Raw genomic sequence first — 21,873 nt, 5'->3', positions numbered from 1 at the left:
GGCAGATGATGACATGTTACAGTCTGAGGGTGGAGTCCTGAAAACACATCAGCCACCTCTACTCTGCATCCTATTTGAAGCTATTGGTCTTCTTCTGTATTATAGCCTATATGCACTTCACACTTCTTCTCCCCGGTAAATATACAGTATATGCTTATTTTTTTACACCATCCTCTTCACCATCTCTGTCTCCAGCTCCTAGTCAAGCCCCGGTCAAAATAATGTGGAACACCTCCAATTCCAAAGTCATCCTGAAGTGGGACCAAGTTCATGCTCTGGAGAACGAGTCAGAGGTCACAGGATATAAGGTAAAACGTTTTTTACTTGTCTAAAGGGAACTGGCTGCAGCTGTGATGCACACATGGTTTTATAGATCCTAACTCAGCAGAGGCTGACAGACTGTCAGTCGATCGATTAATGACATATGAGTTCACGTTTTATACTTCATTGCTGGCGTAACTGTTTAGAATTGGCTGGGTGAAGGTCAAAGGTCACGGTGCCCACATATTTCTGTGAATGTGATATATCAGGAGCAACCATAAGGAACTTTTAAACACATGGCACAAACATTCACTTTGGACTGGATGATGACCTGATTAGTATTTGGAGGTTCGGGCCTCTTTAACGTGATTGCAATTGCACTCAACTGCATTCATATGAACTAAAAGTACAAATTTTCTTTTAATTAAAGAAATAAAAAAAAAGGATATTGAATTCTCACTGGTTTATTAATCACACTTGTTTTGGAAGAACATGAGGCCCTATTTCATTTTGAGGTTTTTCTTTGTTATGTAGCTGCATACTAATTTATTCATTTTTTTAATTGCCTTATTTCCTTAAAATAATAACCTCTTTATAACACCAACACCTACATTGTTTTATTTACAGATACATGACTTCAGCCCAATATAATTTTTTTTAATTATTCCTTAGGTGAAAATTTGTATTTAATGGCGTTAAAGGTAGATTTTCCCACATTGTGACATTTTAGCAGCTTCCTCTGCACAGTATACTTAATGTGCTAATTATTACTTATGGAATTTTATTTCAGGTTATAATGAATCCTTTTTGGTTCATCAGTCTGACTGGAACTGTGGGTGTGGGTTTTACTCACCTGCAGTCACAGTCACCTGCACATTATTCTCATGACATTGAAGGGGTGATTTGAAAGTGGATCTTAGTGTATCATTGAAAACACAGCCCAGAGTCAGGCTGCAGCGGAAACATCAGGATTGATGCGTCTCTACACTAACCTCATCTCTCCTATACCCGCTCCTCTGCTGATCTCACATGTCCACAAACTTAGATACATGTTAGTTTCTGAGGCAGCGCATTACATCTCATGGAGCTGTCTGAATAAAACCTGAGCTAGAACTCAGATTTTCTGGTCAGTGCGTAAAAACAAGAAGACTCTGAACCCTCTCATATGCATCGTGTTGGGGAGAACCTTCCTGCCATGTCTCACTTTGTCATCGTCTTTCCCTCCCCGGCTTCCTGCAGGTGATGTACAGCCAGGACAAACACAGCCTTCCCAGTGTGGTGGAGACCAACACCACCTCCTTGGAGCTGTCGCTGCCGGTCAACCAAGACTATGTCATCCAGATTAAACCCTTCAGTGAGGGAGGGGAAGGCATCAGCAGCCGCCAGATAACCATCCCCAAAATAACAGGTGGGACAGTCCCGGCACAAGCATGAAAAATAACGTCTTTGAGAAAACACATGAATTCAGCTGAGCTTGTGCTAAGTCCTAATCTTTCTGTCCTATCAAGGACAATTTCTGAGAAATCCCAGAGAAAGACTGGGACATGGTTGGAGTTCATTATTGGCTGATGTGTAAAAATCCACCATAGTGCTTTGAACTCATCGTGTTCTGCAGCTGCCTAGTATTATGACTATGATGACAACAGGAATGCTTGATGTACATTACACCTTCTCACATACATTAAGAAAAATAACTCCTCAATTAATTTGAGTGAAATTATGATTTGTGAATATTGGCTATACAAATACATTCAGATTGATTGATTGTGAACCTCTGAGGCTTCGGTCTGTAGATAAATCGGTATCTCTCATATTTATGAGGTATTTTATCCTTTAAATGCCGGTGCAAAACAATGAGTCTTCAAATAAGCCATTCATCTCTTTTATCTCTCTCACTTTAAATTCAGTCTCTTATCCACAGACAGAAATATATATATATATCATCAAACAGATACATAGGCTCAGGCATGCAAATAATATTGCTTGTAGCAGGTTGTTGAAAAGTGGAGTTTTTTTCTTTTAAACAAAGTATGGATGTTGCCGTGAGCGACTCACTGGTAAAAGTCTATTCCTCCCATAACTGGGCATGATCTGCTAGTGCCATCTATTGACGCAGTGCTGCACATACACCTTTGCACACATTGGATTTGATAAACTTGTGATGATTCATGTGAAACCTTTTTTTTCCTTCATTTCAAGGTAACAGGAGACTTTCAGAATAGAAGACAAATTTGGACTTTGATTTCTTTGTGTGTTTCAGGCCCCATAGCCACTGGTGCAGCCCCCGAGGCCGCTGCATTTCCCTTGGTTAACCTTGCGGCCCTAATCCTCACAGCCACGGCCATGCTATGACAAACATCTGCAGGAACCAGGCACTACAGCTGCTTATTAAGAGGAGAAACAGCGGGTCAGAGACAAGAAGAGGCTGGCAGCGGTATCTCCAGCTGCGCTCTCCCCTTCCCTACTGTGTCTTCTTTCTACAGAAATCTCTTTGTGAGGAAGAGTCTTTTTCCTCCACCTTTCTGAAGGAGTCGCTGAAAGAAACTGGTTTCTTTCAGAAGTTGCATTTATGGAACTGAAATGACGCGGAAATAAGACTGCAGTCTCTTTGATTTTTTCCCTTCTCTGCTGCTTTCTATGCGATTGATATTCTCATATGGTTTTCACCTTGGAGGCTCGGAGTTGTGAGATGCACAATACGATGTGTACAGGTTTTCTTTGTTGGACTGTGCAGGTTTTGTTGAAAGGATTTATGTATGTAGCACTGGACTTTTCTCGGATGATTGTATTTTAAGTGGGGACGAAGGAGACATAAAGCACTTACACAACTCATTCTTCGATGAGCGAAAAATATATTCAAGCTCGACTTAAGACAAAAACGTGGATTAAGTAATTTTCCTCCACTCTCCGGACTGTGTTGGGGAAAAAGCTCCATGGACTGTCTCCGAAGGAAAACCAAGGGTTACTAATCCCTGCCAAAAAACTAAAACACACAAAAAAAAAGCCCCACAGAAACAAAACAAAACAGGGAGCTAAGCCTAATTGCTTATTGATCTTTGTAACGCTGCCTGGGTTTTCTTCATACCTTCTATGTTTTACAGCGTCACGTCGGAACCTCAGAGTTACCATGACACTGACTGGAACCAGAGGTAACCGGGCTGACACGGTTCATTTCCACGTGTTGTATCTTTGTTGAAGAAATGCAACTTGTGCGCCCCCTGTATGGCTTCCATCGTACACAGCAGACTTGTGTTGATCCATCGGTGTCTTACCCTCCTCGCTCATCGCCCTTGATTAAGTGTGTGACAGAGGCACGCTGAGCAGTGTGTGCGCCACATTGTTGTACACTGTATGTATGAAATCCTCAGGTCCCAAATGAGCCTTAAGTCTTATGATTATTATCCATGCTGTTATTATTCAAGAGACATATTTATTTTCCTCCTCTGCTCTTTTCTCCGCCTTGTGTTGTTCACTCCTACTATAATTTATGAATAACTGACCTTATCGTACGCTATCGAGTTTTTTCCCCTTTCTTACTCGGTAGATCATGGGCGTTTTGGGCTCAGCTACAACATGCCTTTCTCCCATGTCTTTCATGATAAGCCCTGTAATACAGTACAAGTGGCAGTGATACCGACTTTTGTAACCCAGCTCATTTCAAAGTAGGGATGGGGATTTTACTGTCAGCTGCTGTTCGGCATGAGATCAGTCAGTGTACGTAGCTATGTTTGCTTAGGACGTCTGAAAGGATCAACCTGCTTTTAATAAACATAATGCCATTTTCTGCATTTCCTGCTTTAATATCAGAGCAGGATGAAGGGTTGTGTGTTTCAAAGCTAAGCGCTGCCTCCTCATCAGGCCATGCAGTTTGAAGCAGAGCACTTATGCAACCTCTCAGCAGATGCTGTGGAAAAGCTCTTGAGTTGACATTAAGGTAAGGATTTCTTTAATATAGATCAACCTTATTCATTTCCTTTAACTTGACACCTGTGTCACACATTAAAACTAAAAGGTCATTCAGAGAGCTCATATCTCCACCGAAGACCAACAACCCCCTCATGAAACCACATTTACATTATGTAAATCTGGATGTCTGTTTGGATCTTCACCAAACTGCACAAACTCATAAATATCAGTCCTCTAAACGTGCCTGATATATATAATTTATTTATTTTTAAATCAAGATCCACGCATTATTCTCAGAACAATTTCATAAAACACCCAATCTCACAATATTATCGTGACGTGGATCTGCCCCTAAATTGATTGGGTTCTTTCAAGACCTGTATCACATCCTTCATGGTACTGCATTCAGTTGTTTTGGGGTAATCCTGTTTACTATCAGACACACTAACAAACTGTCACAATTCAGGTGGACCCAAATGCAGTAGCATGGCAGAAAGCAGGTCCAATTAAAAAAAAAAGAAAAAACAGAATTGATTTTAAAACACAAAATAAGGGGAGGTTAGATCTCAAGATCTCAAGATCTCAGGGGTAAAACAACCACAAGCACAAGCAGTAACCAAAAGTCCATCAAAAAGTGTCCAACTAAAATCAAAGTAGTCCTCAGTTCAGATTTGTCGCACAAACATCTGTGGCAGACGAAAACACAACCTCCTTAGCGGTGGTGGCTCGCTGGGCAACAAAGAGCTACAGAGCTAAATATAGAGTAAATATTGTCCTTACCTTTATCAGGTGGCCAGAGTAACGATTCCAAATGAAAGCTTAGGTTACCACATAACTGCTTGATGTGGTAATAAGCAACAATTGCTGATAAATTTGCAGACGGAAGCATATTGCATTCCCCTGAAGAAACAACCAGCTCTTCTTTTCTGAAAGTGATAATTAAGTCGTTAATTCAGAAAAACTGAGCAGATTTAATTAATTATTTTTAGAAAATAATCTGGTTAATTCAGAAAAGCCGCGCTGTTTTTCTGAATTAATGAGATTAACAAAAATTTAAATCATATCTCAAAATCTGGCACGGAAGCTACAGTTGTTGCTGCATATCAGCCCAACACATAAGCAGCCTCTATCAATGCTGTATGGTTAAAAGAGGTAAGGAACAAGTATCTCCAACATCCCAGCACTAAGTTTAATGTGAATCCGTCCTTAGTTTTAATGTCATCGTGCTAACAGACATAACTTCCCTGAAAGAGGTAATATCAGTCAATCAAGCAAACTTTATTTATAAAGCACCTTTCATGCTGGTGAGTGCAGTTCAAAGTACTTCACATATGATTGACAACATGACAATAAGACAGACATAAGAAAAAAAAAACAAGAACAAAGAAAATAAACTGTTAAAACCAATAGGAATAATTTAAAAACAACGAGAGACAAAAATGGTAGATATAAAAATAAATAAATGAATATAATATTATAAAATGGAGAAAATAACAGTAAGAGTGGGAGAAGAGTATGGGATGAAAATCAATAATAAACGAATCAAAAAAGTGTATTAAGTGGCTTAAGAAAATGTCCGCTTCTTTAATCTCCTCGTTCGTAGATGTATTTCTTTGGGTCATTGTTATCGTGGTCCCTGCCGATCTCCTGTTTCAAATCACACAAGCAAGTCTGTTATTCTTCCATGAATGCTCCTGATCAATATTCCGAGAATAGATACTTGTAACCTTCTAGGAAGCATTTGCAACTACTGCTCGGAACACATGGTAGAATTAGTACTCAAACAAGCCCTGGTAACAAAACATTAATTTTCCTCTGTTTTATCACTTTTTTTTATTATGCAGTCATCTCATTTTATTCGTTAAACAATTTCTTACCAAACCATGAAGGGATACATTATACTGCAAAGTAACACACAGACACACACTCGCCCTCTGAGGAATATTTTCAGTGACAAGGTTAGACAAACTTGATGCACCTCTTCTAAGGCTGCCAGTGTGCACTTTTGAAACCAACAGCCTGTGGCGGACATTAATGTAAATACACACACACTTACACAATCTCTCTCTGTATGACACAACTTTAACCTGTTTCTAACCCGAAACAGCCCTTTGAAGTTGTGATGACTGGTCAAAATGTCCCCACTTACTGAAAATAACCTCACTCCTTGAGCTATATGGTCTAAATGGTCCTCAGAGATAGAAGTACACACACTCAACTGTGTAAGTACCCTAAGCCCTATTATACTATAATTAGGCCTATAGGGCAAATATGCACATACAAACCATTATAAGACAAACACTGATTACATGGTAGTGATCAAACAAAGAGGTTTTTCCTCTCATCTCATCTTTTTTCTCTCTTCTGTTTATTCATTTGGAAGGAATGCAAGTATAATGTACAGCAAAGACACAGCACCAAGCAATGAAGAGCAGAGGAGACGAAGCTGCTGTGGATGAGACAGGGGACGGCTCTTCATGGGAAGGACTGGGTGAGGCTTAAGGGTCAGTCAGAGGTCGTCCAATCAGTCAGGCACCAAGAGCCTCAACTTCAGCCAAGTGTCTGTCATTAATCACATTCAGGTCATCACTTGTCAGATTTCCTTGAGCCCCCTTATTCTGGACCGAGGGAGGCGAGCGTGGCCTTCCAGACTGACCCAGGGAGGACGTGGATCCTTTGGCCTCCGGTGAACGACAGTGAGAGGGAGTTTCAGTCGGTTATGCCCGGTGTTGTTACAAAGCTCTCGTCCTTTAGGTAACTGGTGCCCCCTAGTGGACATACATCCCCTGGCCATTTACTACTTGACATCTTCACAATCCACCAAACGCCACCAAATAAACAGTACAAGGTTTGCACGGCTGCATTATTCCTTTTTTCCCCGCACCTTCCAGTTTGACACCCACACCCATGAGATAAACTCACTTTAGGAGACTGAACCAAGATGTGAAACACAACAGGAGTTACACTGCACATTTGAAACGTTAATTGTAAAGTTTAGAGTTTTGTTTCTCAATCCAATGATTTGCTGCTGCGACGGTTGATTTATAACATAGCTTTTTGCATTAAGAGGAGACAGGGATTTTAAGGGACAAACCTTTTCATGCCAAATGTATGCGTTTTGATTTTCGGGCACTTGTGAAAGTAAAAGCAGATTGGTCATATAAAGTTATTTCATACAAAATCTGAGTTTGTACAATTCCACTGTTACCTTAATTGGCACACAACACATCTATGGCTTCCGCTAACATTCATGCACCAAATCACACACAACGTACAGTTCAAAGATGCCGCCCCTACTGTGTGTTTAATTCATCTCTAACACTGCACTTTGCTTTAGAGAGAATTGGACGGCCTCTGAGGCACAGAACCAGTTCAGCAGAGAATCGTAAAAGATGAAAAAAAACGATGGAAAAACATCAGTCACCTCAACTGAAAGTGGCTGTTACTTTATGATTCTTCATGGGGGATTGAATTAACAGTAACCAGATATGTTAAGATATATTAATCAGCACCAGTGACTGGATATTAGATTGAAAAAAAGGTTGTAACTGAGACAACAAGCTGTAACTAATGTGTTATTATTGTACGTGGGGATTGACACACAACCTGAACACATCGTGTGCTCGACTTTTCCCACATTTTCCCATGACTACTCCTCATTTCCTGTCAGGAAGCTTCATTTCCTCTATTGCAAGTCAGAGCTTATAGATTTGGCTTCAGACTGTGTTTATATAATTCGGGCCTTTACGTCCTTGTGATTTTCCTTCATGATCCTGGATGTCCTTTTCCATCCTTCTTCTCATATCAATATTATTCAATTACAATCCAATAATGCAAGAAACCATCATGCAAGTCTTATCTCAAATAGTAGTTTTACCGATATGATATTGACTCTATGTACTTACTACACGAAAATGGCCAAAGTGGAACTAGATCCAGCTGGATTCAGAAAGCACGTCTAAAGGCTGGGGGAGGAACTCACAATCTACATGGCCACCATTGGAATAAATACAACAGCTACATGTGCATTAACAACTCCTAGTGTGCAGAGCCGTACGCAGAAAATCCAACCAAGCGTCCATCGCAGTTTGTTGTCCTCCGTACAACCCACACATCGTGGTGAAATAAACCAGACAGAGGGAAGTTTGTGGATCAGACTCAGCTCTGCTTTTTGGTCCTGGACCGACACCAGGGACACGGTGGACGCAGCATGATGTCTCCCATCCGTCTCCATCGGTCAGTGTGAGGTGGGTGGGACGACGCTCCTTCGTTCACGTGACTGTCTGAGCAGGAGTGAAATCTAATACATGGAGCTTCTTCTGCTCCCACTAAAGCCTGCTCCACTCGATGCCTTTACACAACCAGAGTTGCATGTGATAGAGTCTGTGACAAAGTGCAAGGACACACACACACTGAGGTTTGTTCTCAGCACACACAGCAGGATGATCTCTCGCTATTAAATACAGCAGGACGGACATGTAAGAAACACTTAAGTGTGTGCATGGCAATTTGTTTTACATATTTACTAACTCTCTAGATGATGTTCTCCGTATGAGGTGGGTGACTTCCACATTTCCACATTGTGAATGAGTGCACACATTATCAAAACAAACCCCTCCTACACTCAAGACCTTTGACCTTTGAAGAGGACTGAAGCAAGTGAGGTCCTGAGAGCTTTGAGGGGAACTTATTTATATGATGTATGTAACGCTTCCGGATGTTTGGAATTGAAGACCACGATTAAAGTTTAGCAAACTGTTGAGGGTAAAGATTTTCAACAGTGAATGAAAATCAAACAGGAGCGTTTGAAAGGAGTCCAGGTTCAGCCTTCTGTGTGTGTGTGTGTGTGTGTGTGTGTGTTTTTATGTTTGTGTGTATGTGTGTGTCTGAACATGTACAAGAGGCTCCATTTGAGCACCACTGGCAGTTGTCTATCAGGAGGGATGTCGCAATTTCACTGGCGCTTCTTGTCCAAAGGGGGGTGCTCTCGTCACAGCGAATCAGCACTACGGACAGATGAGAAGAGACAGTCAACCTTAAATCCTCCCTCACACAAACACACAAACACACACACACACACACACACACACACACACACACACACACACATACACTATAGAGAGGGGGGCTGTGGGGCTATATCTTGGCCTGTTTTGTATCTGTTTAGAGTCAAGATGGCCCCTGTACCTCGGATCCTCCGTGTCGATCCTCAGTGGACGATTCCGTTTCCCTGACAACGACTGCCTTGGTCACCTGCATGTCTGGATGCTGCTGCTTGGCTTCCTGTATTGCGATGGCCAGAGCCTGCAGACAAAGAGTACAAGTGATCTGTGTGTTAGAAGCTTTAATACTTCAAACTAATTCTCAAATGATTTAAGATGTTTCAGTGTCACCTTGGATTCAAGGAAATAGCCATTACTTTTGTATTACTTTAATATAATACATTTTATATATATATATATATATATATATAGATATATATTCTTTTTTTGTTTTGTAAGAGCAAGAGTAACAAATATCAGTTCTTCAGCAGCTGGATATGAGATTATTTCATTATTCAACTAAAGTATTTGCTCGGTTACATTACCGAAATGGTTTAATGTTTGCAAGAATTTACAGTATATATACACAATATATTAGTATGCAACAATCCAAGCTTGGATGTCAGTGTTAAAAATATGAATAAAATAGGGATATTAAGAGATGACTTTATAAGTATGTCCTGTATCAATAGAGAGATAGAGTGTGGAGGAAATAACTTTCTTGTTTACATAAAACAACTGCGAATCCAAAACCAACAACAACTAACTCTTCGCTTTTATCTGCGCTTTTTTTAATCTTTTATAAAGTGTCTTTGAGTGTTTTTAAAAGTGCTACACAAATAAAATGTATTATTATTATTGTTATTATTACCTGTTCTTGGTCGACATCATCGTCTCCTGTGATGATGATCCTCTTCTCGATCCTGGTCTCTGAATATCCTCCTTTCACCGTCTGTAACACACAATTGCTTTCCTTGTAACTCTGTACTCTGAACAAGAGATATAAAATCACCAATTTTCAAAATTGAAATAGAACTTTTACCAGCAGAAAGTCAGTATTAATTCAAGCGATATATTACCCTTATATATAAGCTTTTTTATGCTGTAAATAACTTGAACAAGGCCAAAGAAAACATATATTTAGACGTGAAGTTTTAGTATGTTGTCTTGGCCTTGTTCAAGTTGGGAAAACACATGTTTGAACCAGTTCTGGATTAACAGCTGTTGTTTTGACACAAGGAAACTACAAAGCCTCTTTCAAACAAGTCGTTAACTTTAATGTAGACTGAGCACAAAACCCGTTACAGAGGTCAAAGAGTCACACCGCTGGAACCATGTATTTTCAAAGGGTTAACGATCTGCATTTCCCTGTATCCAGGCTGGAGACTTGAGCTCCATCTCATCGTGTTGCAAACATCCACTTGATCACAGTTGCACATCAAACTGGGTGTTTTGTGTGTGTATTTTATTTGAGCTGCTCGAACCTTGGTGACGTGGGTGGTGGCCGAGGTAACGTTTTCGGCCACAAGGATGGGTGACCCTGCCGACTCTCTTCCAAGACTGCTCATGTGCACCTGAGGAGGCAATGGACCGCAGCATTAGACAAATACCGCACACACACACACGTTTGTACTTCTATGTTAGTAAGGACACTCATTGGCATGATGCATTCTATAGCCCCTTACCTTAACCTTAACCCTCCAAACTAGATGCATAACCCTTACTCTGACCTAAACCTAGTTCTAACCCTTAAACCAAGTCTTAACCCTCAAACAGGCCTTTTCAGAAAAGTGGCCACACTGACTTCGCTTTCCAAAAATCTCCTCACTCTGAAGAGTCTCTGCTTAGAATGGTCCTCACAACAGTATAACTACAGGAACACGCACTGTGGTTCCAGGGTCAGAGGGGTCGTCCTCTAACAGGAAGGCTGGCTGTACGATCCCAGTCTCCCCCCTTCCGCATGCCGAAGTGTCCTTGGGCAAGATACTTAACCCCAAATTGCCCCTTCTCATAGACAGAAGTGCTGCAAATGCACAGTATGAATGTTAAACTGTCCTGTAAAGCGCTCTGAGTGGTCATCAGGACTAGAACAGAGCAACATAAAAACAGACATCTCTTTGTAGAGAAGACAACAGTCTTTGTAAGTAGGTTTAAACCCTTGAGAACGACTGACTCTGCTGCAGGTTGAGTTAAATTTGGAGAGGTTCTCGTGTTTGTACTCACAGGGGAAACACTCTGTCTCGTAGAGTAACAAACTTCACCTAGGCCGGTGATACCGTGATCCTGAAACAGACAAATGGGATTTGTTTCATTCCGAACAGCTGAGACGCAACCTGCTTTTTTTCAGTACAAAGTATTTTTCTTCATTGTGAATGTGAATGTGTAATGAACCTGATCTGTGAACTCCACGATGGTCGTGGTGACCTCTGACCCATTGGGCTGAGTCTCCGTCCTGACATCCGTCTTCCTCACTGCCGGTGTGGGCATAACATCGCTGGCTTCCCTGCTCAGGGGCGTGACAGCGGGGGCACGACCGGCTTCTCTGTGCCACTGTTCTCGGTCAACTGACGACGACACTGGCACCGATCTCTTTGGTTTTTTGGGAACTACAGGCTGAAAAATAAAGAAAGACTTTGGAAACATGCCCCACTTTTCACTTTAGTTGAGTGGGTAAACAAGCCTTTAGGAAGGAGATGGGAGCACTTTACTTGCAAAAATAAGGATATTCATTGAAATGTTTAAAGCATAAACTAATATGGTAATTTGACACACAGATTGGCATTAAGATGTGTTTAATTTTAGGAGTCAGATGAAGAAAGAAACACGAAGAGGAAAAGAGCAAAGACAGAGGGTCCTTTCTTTATTCCCCTTTAGTGCTGCTTCATAAACTGCATCAGACTTGAAACAATTTCCTGTTTCTATCGTCTGCACTTTGGCTCATTTCAGTGCGTCTGACACACACATATAGTATATACATAGTATATCTATATCTATCTATAGATAAAGATATATCTATAGATAGATAGGTATACATTATACAAACTTCTTCTCTAGTTAAATTAGAAACCAAAATAAACAGACACAGAAAGTAACGTCACTGTGACATTAGGTGTGACCACACATTATGTTTACATTGACCAATATCAACACAGACAAACCAAGGCTTGTGAACAAAACTTGAATGAGCTCATCAACAGCTCATCATCAAACTTGTGTAGCACTGGGAGGGTAAAAAAGGAGACACAGACAGTTTGTCTTGTTTTTGTTAAACAATTGTCTGCACTCTTTTCTGTTTTTTTAACCTATCACCTCTGCCAAGGAATTTATGTTTTCCCCCCTGCTATCTCTTTGTTAGTGGGTTTGTTTGTTTGTAAGCAAGATTACACAAAAACAACACAACATTTTACTACAAAAAAGGGAGAACCGCAAAAATTTGGTGCAGATCTTGAGCAGGGGGTATCAAGGATTTTAACATTACAAGATAGGGAGTTTTTCAACATTTTCGTTGATTGCTCAGTATATTTCATTGGTCTTGGTTGGAGAAATCCGGCATGTTAAGGGGGGGAGGACTGTGAAGAGGGGTTTCACTCTACTGAGTTTTGCATGTGCTTCCAGCTAACGTAAAAATGCAGAGATAGGTATAAAACATGACATATGATGCCTAGATCTCATTTTATGGTTCATTAAATAGCTAACATGAAAACTTCGGTCTACCTGAACATCGGGCCGTTTGACCTCCCCTCTGACTTCTTCAGCCTGGAGGTGTTTGGCCGGAGGGCTGCTGCTGGCTCCTCTGGGCAGAGGGGCAGCCAGTAACGGAGGAGGCGGCTCCGAGGGGCCCTGATGCTGAAGTAAGTCGATGCTGAAGCACAGACCGCCATCAGGGGACAGATCCCTGTCTCCCAGCTCTAACATGCCCTTGGAGAACTCCTCCATGCCTGTGTGCAGGTCAGTTAGGACGGTGAAATCCACCTCGGCCTCCAGGCTGGACGTGGAGCTGACCGTGATGCTGGAGCACTTGCGTTCGATGCCCAGGTGGGTTTCCCTCAGGTACAGGCTATCGTGGTCCTGGTCATCTTCCGATACAGAGCCCAGGCGTCTTTCCCATGGGTCCCTCTGCAGAAAGCACATTAACATGGAGCAAATTAACACCCGATCAGGATTTCACACTTCATGGGCCATTAATTATGAAGAAAATAAACTATGGAAAAATAAATAGTTCCGTGATTCTCAAATATTTAGAATTTTCCACTTCACTAACAGTCAATAATATCTATGTATGCATTAATGCAAACTTTTGACTATAAACAAATATCGGCATGCATTTGCAGATTTTTTTACACATTTTATAAATTTGATGCACACGTGGTATGAGATTCAGGTGCTTAACTCTGCACACACACAAGCACATACACATAATATTGCTACACTATTGGCCCCAGAGGAATGTGCGAAACAACAAGGAGTGGTTTGTTTAATTTCCAAAACAGTGGCTGAAAAAAAGATCAAACACATAAGAGAGTGATGGAGCTGAGCGGTGACTCACTTCGCTGAAAGGCTCCTCGTGTATCGCAGGTGTGGGAGGAGTCTCCTGGAGAAATGAAACAAACACCAAGGAAAGGTAAGGAGAAAATGAATAAAGGTAATTCATCAATCCAGAATCTAGATCAGCCACAAATCATAATTTAGATCAAAAGCTTTTGTGTGAAGTTCCATCAATCAATAAAGTTTAAATCTGAAAAAAATGCAGAAGCAGAGAGTTAAGAGGTTTTCTTTGCAGCAGCAGCACACGGCTGATGGAAGCATTCATTGTTATATTAAAATAATTAGCAGTTTAAGAGTTAATAGCTTCAACAGCATTATTAATTATAGTATTTATCAATTACCTAATAGGTTATGTTTAGTTGGCATAGTAAACACAAATGAGGATACCCAAAAGCGACTGTCAGAAGCATTCACACAGGCTTATGTTTCACAGGCTGACGTCATTAAAATGACTGCAAGTGCAATGGTGATGCCATGCACCGAAAGGTTCGATTTCTCAAAATCCCTTTCAGGAAAAAGGTATTCATATTCATAAATGTGGCATATGAATCCCTGAGACCTGAAGTGGTTTGGCAGGTCTGCAGCCCAGTGATGACATCTAATCGCCTTTGTCATTTTCTGCTATTGCTACAGAGGTGCCAAGGCAGAACATTTGGTTCAAATGCCCTTCTCCACCATTTATATACAAAATAAAAAGGTTTAAATCAAAAAGAAAAAATGGTGGAGAGGTCTTGGAGCTCCTTGCAACAGCAGCCACCTTTCATTCTGTGAGGATGTTGGAAGGAGAGACCCGGTGTTAACGTGACAAGTTAAGGTGGGATAAAAAACGCCTGAAGCTTAAGCAATGGGGAGTTTGCTTAAAGGCCCGCGGGGATCTGAGATGGCCAAGCAGATGTCAAGCTTTGCAGGGGGGGGGGGGGACGTGAACTGATTCGGTCAATGATGCGATGCGAAGGAAATGTGGACGTTTTGCTTTCTCATACACAGTCAAATGATTTTATTTTTTTTTGCTTTGTTTTTAGATGGTTAAAAACAAGATTTGCACAGCGTCACCCGAAGCTCATGCAATGTCTCACTTTCCGATGTTTGACAGAAAGATTAGGGTGGGAGGGTAGGGGAGGGTGGGAGGGGGCAGATGGTTTACCGCTTGCTTCTTCCTGGCACTTTCTTGGCCGGGCGTCCTGTAGTGGATGTGGCTGTTGTCCATGTTGCTCTGCCTGTCCCTGGACCACTGCGTTTTTAAAGGGAGAGTTCGGGGGGGAGCTGTTGGGAACTTGGATCCAGAGAAGAGACTCTCTTTAAACTCCGAGTTGCTTAGAAAATGATCTTCATGCAGCACGCCTTCGCCGCCTCCTCCTCTTGCCCAGTGATTTTTCCCTGTTGCATCGCTGCAGTCTCTGAGCTCCTGTTGTCCAAACAGCTCGTTCTTCATCTGCTGATAGATGAGAGTTCGCTGCTGGTTCAACATCGCGGCCTCACTGTGGCTTTTGGCGGCCGCTGTGTTTTCCTTGACGACATCAGTGGCAGAATGCAGCACAGTGTTATCCTCAAGTCTCCTTTCCGCCTCACAGGATGTGTCTTTTGATTTTGTCATCTGTACGTCGCCAAAGACGTCTCCATCAGAGCGGCTTTGGGTTTGAGGGTTTACTGCACCTTTGTTCTCTGTATTCAAAGACTTCTTCGATCGCTGTGGCTTGAGAGGGACGACTTTGGGGACTTCCGAGTGTGAGCTCCCGGTTTTGTCGCTATCTCTCACTCCCGCGGGGCTCTGCTCTTTTATTTTCCAGTCCTTCTCATCTCTGTCAATCCTGCCCCCATCGCCCTTTGGGAGAGATTCCAATGCCGCCGGACTCTCGAAGTTCCTCGGCCTCTCTCCACGACTGTTGTGCTCGTGCAGACAATGCCTCACATCATCATTCCTCTGCTTGTCCGGGGATGATCCGTATCCATTTTCTTGAAAGGCGTTTCTTGAGAAGACAGAGTCGTCATCCATTGGGTTGGAATCTCTTACTCCCCTACTCGTAAAGTCGGTTTCCTGGTCCAGAGAAGTTTGGGTTCTAGTTCTTGAAGAGTCAATTGGTGTTACACAATTGTTCACGCTCGCTTCAGTCCAAGATGCAAACATGTTTCTAACCATGGGTGACGTCTTACTCGTTTCTTTAGCATAAACATCCAGCGCTCCATCATGAGCATCCTGCTTCTCAATCAATTTGCCATCAGTGGTCGCCTATGTTGACATAGAGTAGACAGTTGCATTAGCCTGGCTAGGTACGCTGCTCTTATATAGTTCCCTCACATAGATATGGTAAACGTTTTATTCATTTATTTTTAGGATCTGACCATACAACATTAAAACACTTAAATAATGGTGGCACAGTGAAGACAGTAAGGTTGGGACAGGATTGTATTCTTACAGATTTCCACTCAGGGGTTCCTCCAGCAGGAGTGGCAGAGGAGAGGCGTTTCTCCCTCTGGGCCATCTTGCTGTTGGGCTGCTTCAGAGCCCTCTTCAGCTCATTGATGCTGGCCTGGTGCTTCTGTAGAACATCTTCTGGCTTATCCAGGAACTGCTGCTTCACAGAGTGGAGGCCACATCAGGGACACAAAACAACAAATGTGTTAGAATTCTTCAGTTTTTTGACGTTCCTGACAAATGTATTGAATGCATCGTATGATTGGACAATAGGCGTCTTAATGATGACCAGAAACCGATTGGGACTATATTATGGTACAGTCAGATTGTCAATATTTATATTTTACCTTCCAAAATTTCAATTTTTTAATTTGAGTAAAAGTTGATATTAACACCTCTTAATCTTAGGGACAACATTTTAACAGATTTCAACTGTCAACATCCCTTTAAGTTTATTAAGCACCAAATTTAACAATCATAGATATAAGTTCCCTAAATGTGTTCATGAAGATCCACAAATAATTTCTAACTAAACTAAAAAATTGAGAAAAATTTGAAAAAGATGTCAAAGAAAGTGTAAACAATTACTGGATGACAACCCCTGATCGAGATCTGCTTTAAAATGGAAGGGCTTCTCTGCTGACCCAAACCAAATTTCATGAAAATCCATTTCAGTGTTTTCGTGTAATTTTCCTCACTAACAAAAGAATAAACAAACCAAAAACATTGAAAACCAACTAACAGATTTACAGACGGCCATGAATACGTAATAATTAAAAAAAAAAAAAACTAATGAAGGAGAGTTAAAAGATAACTGGTATTAATATTGCTAAAAATAATGAAACTGACATGCAATAATAATGTTGCAGGAAACGAACGTGTGCTGTAGCAAAGAAAACCTGAACGTTTTAACGTGATCTCTATTTTCTGTGCACTCAAAGTATTTGACCGGCACAGACATGGAACTGAAAACACAGCGCCACCTAGTGAACGTCAAACACCCAGCACATGCCATAAAAGACGAGGACGAGCAGTACCTCCTGTTTATGCCGAGGGGTGGCCAGATCCTGGTCCGATGGATGGGGGAGCCCAAAGTGGGGCAGTGAGATGAAGTGAAGGTTTTATCGAGCAAAGCAGGAGATTGAAGGGTGAGGGGGTCGGGAGGGGGTGGATGCGTGCAGAGACAAAGAGGTAAAGTGCTGCAGGTGAGTCAAAAGGCAGGCGGCCGGTCGGACACACACCCAGACACACACACAAACAGAGCTCAGCTGAAACAGTTGACACCATCAAGGCTTAGGACTAAGACTGTTAAGCCGTTCAATGTTCTGCCAAGAAGACAGGGACAATCCATTTCCTTGTCAGCCTCCTGATAATTTAATACAGTCATGTATTGACTGAGCGTAAGTGCTTGGAGCGCAGGGATAATTCTTCATCTAAAAATTTCAAGACCACAAATAAAAAAATACTTTATTGACTAATGCATCAATAATTCTCAGAGTACTTAATAACACGACCAAACACACATGCACGAAGCTATATGCACTCTATACACTGGAATAATCTGTGCCATAAATATATAAAAAAAGGATGGCTGTGCTTATCTTCACAGCACAAATTATTTGAAAATTGTTACTCTTATGAAATAATTATCAAATAAGGAGATTGTTACGCATCTCTGCTGCTTTTTAAAAACACTGATTCACTCAATCTTCGGCAGCCATTAAAGGTCATCTGTTAATGCTTCTAATGATGACCAATCCCTCTTATTTCAAACAAAGACTTTGCTTTTCAGCAAGTGTTGAGAAAGGGAAAGAAAAGACGCCTGTTCAAATCACTATGGATACGAGCTAACTGCAAATGAAAGAAATCTAGTTTTCCACCTAACGTATTTCCCATGGGGGAAGACATGAGAAAGAAAAGAGGAAAAGAAAAAGAAGAGCCTCAATAAATGGATATTACACAATTTGTGTCTATTCATCTGTGGATCTGTTCATGCAGCTTCCATGGATTCTGCTCACAGGAATCCGGAAAATTATGAGAAGACATAACATCCCCTTCAGAGACATTCAAAAAGACAGAAAATAGACGGGTCGTGCTTAAGAACCACAGAGCAGGAGTGCATGACCTACAACAACCAAACACCATGTACAAAACACACACAGAGTTCCGATAAATCCAAAATACCTCTGGCTTCGAGTCAACAAATGAACCTGCCTCTTCACTCTGCAGGAAAGGATGAGGTGGAGGACACTGAGATGTCAGAGAAAGAGAGCAGAGGTTAGAGGGGAATTAAAGTTAACGGCAGTGAGAGGTGAAGACAGGCAGGAGACTGGGTCTTAAAAAACAAACATCTGCAGCAGACAGGTCCAGTGAAGTGTTTGGGAGGCAGCAGAGGAAACGGTGATTAGAGAAGACTCGTGCTCAAAAGTCTTATGAGACTCAAGAGGGTTGTTGTTTACAGTTTTATAGGAAAGGGGATGTGAGAGAGAAGGATGACAAGTGTTAGTCAAAAGGTCATGAGGGATTTCTCTGACTTGGGGCACAGTAAGTGCTGTGTGCTTTTTTAAAAGACGAGCTTAAGGGACTGGGTTTGTGTGCTCCTCTGTACCATCCTCGAAACTGTGAGTTAGTTTCCACTCTTGCGATATTTCTTTTTGACATCGATGAAAACATTGAACTCAGACTGGCTGAGTTCAATGTTTTCATGGCTTTCGTGGCTGAGTAAAAGCTCCCTGGGGTCCCATAAGGTTCAATTTTAGGACAGCTACTTTTTAATCTGTTCCTGCTTCTCATGGTAGTGTCATCAGGAGGCATGACATCTCTTTTCCCCGCAATGCTGATGACACTCACCTCTTTGTGGCCAGGGATGAGCAGTATTTATGAAACATGTGTTTAACGTTCATATTTGAAAAATTATATTTGATAGATTTGATGGAAATGTATCTATATTTTGTGTCAAAATCAAACTCTATTGTTTTGTATTTTTGAAGCCTGGAAATACTGTAAACTACTTTCAGAAAAAAAATCGATGCATATGGCTACCTCTTTTTCGGTTTCTCCGGCTTGTCCAGATCAGAATATTGAGGTTCAGAAAACTGATGATCCAGCACAAAGCCAGACCCAAAGAAGGAGGAGCACTACGTGAGAAATGTGAAACTTGCTACATTTCTTAACAGCTCCTGTTTAGGTTTAGCCATTTGTTTTAGTATCCTCAATCAAATTTTGAAAGTGTTCTAGCTAACTATTTAACCCAACTAACGTTAGCAGCCCTCACAGCTAATGTTAGCTTGCTACTCTCAGCCTGTGGTAAGCTTCCGTCAGTTGTGCAAGGGGAAAAAACTATAAAGTGTTTTAGAGTTGTTGTCCAACATCACTCTGTAATGCAACAAGAAGATTTAACTTAGTAAACGCAGACATCTTTTGTGCCCTATTTTCATGTTAACAACATTGTGCCGTAAAGCCACGAAACAACAGCTTGTTATCCCATCCACCACTTCACAACTTCTCCAAGTCTAAGTGCGTAACTCAGGAAGGTGTTTTTGTTTAGTGAGAGTGGCTCATAAATAAGATTTTTACAGCTCAAATAGGAGAAAACAATAATTATGATCACCGGTTCAAAGAGAGAAACTGGCCTCAAGGCGAAACACACTTAGACTCAATCCTAGCAAACGAGCACAGAAGAAAGGTTTACTTAGATTTTAAACTTGTGATCTGCAGTGAAAGCAGGTGTCTCTGTATATGAGCATGGTTGTCTCATCCTGTACCTTAAGCTCTAAAGTCTTTGTGGGCGTTGAAGAGACCCGCATCTGATTCTGATATTGATCCTCATGCGGCTCCAGCTCTTGATCTGTGTACTGGTCCTGGTCTTGGTCCTGATAGTGGTATTGGTCATGGTCCAGATCCAGGCTCCCCTCTTGGTCTAGGTCTTCTCTGGACATGAACTGTGTGCGTTCACTGGAGCTTCGCTGCGACAATTGGTCAATGCTATCACCCAGAGCTGAGGCTGGTGATAGAGTGATAAATGAGGGTTAAACTGACTTTCAGTTGATCTACTGATCTGCATGTAACAGGGACACATATTTCAAAATAAATTGTTTCTCAGGAGACAACAAGGCACAGACCTGCCTTGATCTCTGTTCTCAGAAATAAGGGAGGAACTCTCTTCACCTTAAGGGCCATAGCACAAAATCAATAAATGCTGTTGCAGAAATATTTAAACTATGTTTTCATGCATCCCTTTTCTAAACCTGAGGGGCTGTAGATGCCTCAGAGGAAACATTAGTGAACTTCTGGGTGGCCATTGTCCGCAAACTCACCTCCATCAATGCTTCGAGGCAGCAAGTACCTCTTGCTGACGGAGCGCTCGAACTGCGGGGCAGGCCTGTCGATGAGAGCGCTGGCCTGTCTGGTCTGGGCTTGGGTTCGCCCGCTGTAGCGGAACTTGGAGCCGATCACCAGGAAGCCCTTGGGAGGTGGCTCTGGGGAAACCAACCTGCAAGAAGGTTCAGTTTGTATATGTACAACAATCATTCAGACGCTTGTTGATATCTTTGACTTTGACTTTGAAAAAAATAGGGGGGTATCGCTTTATTTTCCTGCTCCTTAACTTCCATCCGACCTCCTGTGAAGGTTTCTGAAAAAGTACTACACTTTTTAGCAAATGCTGATTTCCAGAGAAATTTTCTTGACAGAAAAAAAGATAATTTTTGGGATACACACCTACTTAATTAGATGAGTAAAGAATGACACCAGACTGGAAATAGTTAGCTTCGCTCTGTCCAATGGTAACAAGCTTCTTCCAAGAAAATTCTCCATATTAACCTACACGAAAGTGTCACCATGGTAAATTAAGGGATTTACACATCTGCATACTGAGTTTAACATGAAGGAAAACTCTACTGTGCCAACAGATAGACTGCATGTAAAGATGGACAACACGTCGCCAAAAAAACGAATCCAAAATTTTTTGGATAGGTGCGCCGCCATTTTGCACTTATGATTTTGGAGCTGCGCAGCAGTGTAACCACGGTATCAAGGTTCTGCCAAGGCAATCGCTCATCACTTTCAATTGTCAATGATTTAATTTAACCCCATTTTTATAACATTAAATAATTAATTAAAATCGTGTACAGTCTACTTGTCAACAGTTCATGCAGGGTTCAACGACTTCAGTGCAGAATAGGTTGTGTCTGTGGTGATCAAGTCCTACCTGAAGAAGGTGTGGTTCTCAATGCAGACCTTCCACAATCGCTTTGACGCCCGATGATTGGGCAGCTTGAAGCCTATGGTGCTCTCAAACTGTTCATACTGAGCGGTGAAGGAGTGAAGGTGAAGAAGAAGAAAGAGGGGAGTGAAGGGGAGTGAGTGCCGGGGGAAGATGGTGGCAGGGTGAATTGTGTTTACTCCGCAGCAATGGACAAATCAATATCATTTTTCTGTTTACTTGTAGAAATATATTCTTGCGTCAGCCATGTCACGTAGATTTTTTCCATCTCTAACCAACCAGCAAATTAGCCGTTCATGGGCTCGCTCGATCAGCACAGCGGCAGAGCAGCAGAGGACGGTTTCAAATCAATAGGTCATTAGCAGTATAACAGGTCTTTAAACATCAGGAGTCGGCCTTTCAAGAGGAGAGGCTCGACGCACCCAAAAAAATTCTGTGGGGACAGACTAGAATAAAAGGGCTTTAAAACACAATGATAGCCC

The 21,873-nt window shown here is 41.7% G+C and overlaps 2 protein-coding genes across 2 annotated transcripts in view; one reads left to right on the top strand and one right to left on the bottom strand.

Annotated features, from left to right (window-relative positions):
• cntn3a.1 (contactin 3a, tandem duplicate 1) overlaps positions 1–6,684 on the top strand; it is an 80,854-nt gene extending 74,170 nt beyond the window's left edge. The window contains exons 21-24 of the mRNA XM_062392257.1: positions 196–308; positions 1,501–1,669; positions 2,522–4,195; positions 6,551–6,684. Coding sequence (XP_062248241.1) covers positions 196–308; positions 1,501–1,669; positions 2,522–2,613 — 374 coding nt within the window. The 3' untranslated portion in view covers positions 2,614–4,195; positions 6,551–6,684. The remainder of the gene's footprint in view (positions 1–195; positions 309–1,500; positions 1,670–2,521; positions 4,196–6,550) is intronic.
• Positions 6,685–9,033: 2,349 nt separating this feature from the next.
• si:dkey-178k16.1 (band 4.1-like protein 1) overlaps positions 9,034–21,873 on the bottom strand; it is a 34,852-nt gene continuing 22,012 nt past the window's right edge. The window contains exons 10-24 of the mRNA XM_062392256.1: positions 21,377–21,474; positions 20,484–20,659; positions 19,932–20,170; positions 18,352–18,390; positions 17,205–17,234; positions 16,169–16,324; positions 14,899–15,981; positions 13,756–13,800; positions 12,924–13,325; positions 11,601–11,822; positions 11,433–11,492; positions 10,694–10,783; positions 10,081–10,161; positions 9,355–9,471; positions 9,034–9,173 (exon numbers count right to left, since the gene is read on the bottom strand). Of these exons, the coding sequence (XP_062248240.1) occupies positions 9,168–9,173; positions 9,355–9,471; positions 10,081–10,161; positions 10,694–10,783; positions 11,433–11,492; positions 11,601–11,822; positions 12,924–13,325; positions 13,756–13,800; positions 14,899–15,981; positions 16,169–16,324; positions 17,205–17,234; positions 18,352–18,390; positions 19,932–20,170; positions 20,484–20,659; positions 21,377–21,474 (2,844 nt within the window). The 3' untranslated portion in view covers positions 9,034–9,167. The remainder of the gene's footprint in view (positions 9,174–9,354; positions 9,472–10,080; positions 10,162–10,693; positions 10,784–11,432; positions 11,493–11,600; positions 11,823–12,923; positions 13,326–13,755; positions 13,801–14,898; positions 15,982–16,168; positions 16,325–17,204; positions 17,235–18,351; positions 18,391–19,931; positions 20,171–20,483; positions 20,660–21,376; positions 21,475–21,873) is intronic.

This window comes from Platichthys flesus, chromosome 7 (assembly GCF_949316205.1).
Source record: "Platichthys flesus chromosome 7, fPlaFle2.1, whole genome shotgun sequence".
Taxonomy (NCBI): domain Eukaryota; kingdom Metazoa; phylum Chordata; class Actinopteri; order Pleuronectiformes; family Pleuronectidae; genus Platichthys; species Platichthys flesus.
This window is presented reverse-complemented; position numbering and strand designations above follow the sequence as displayed.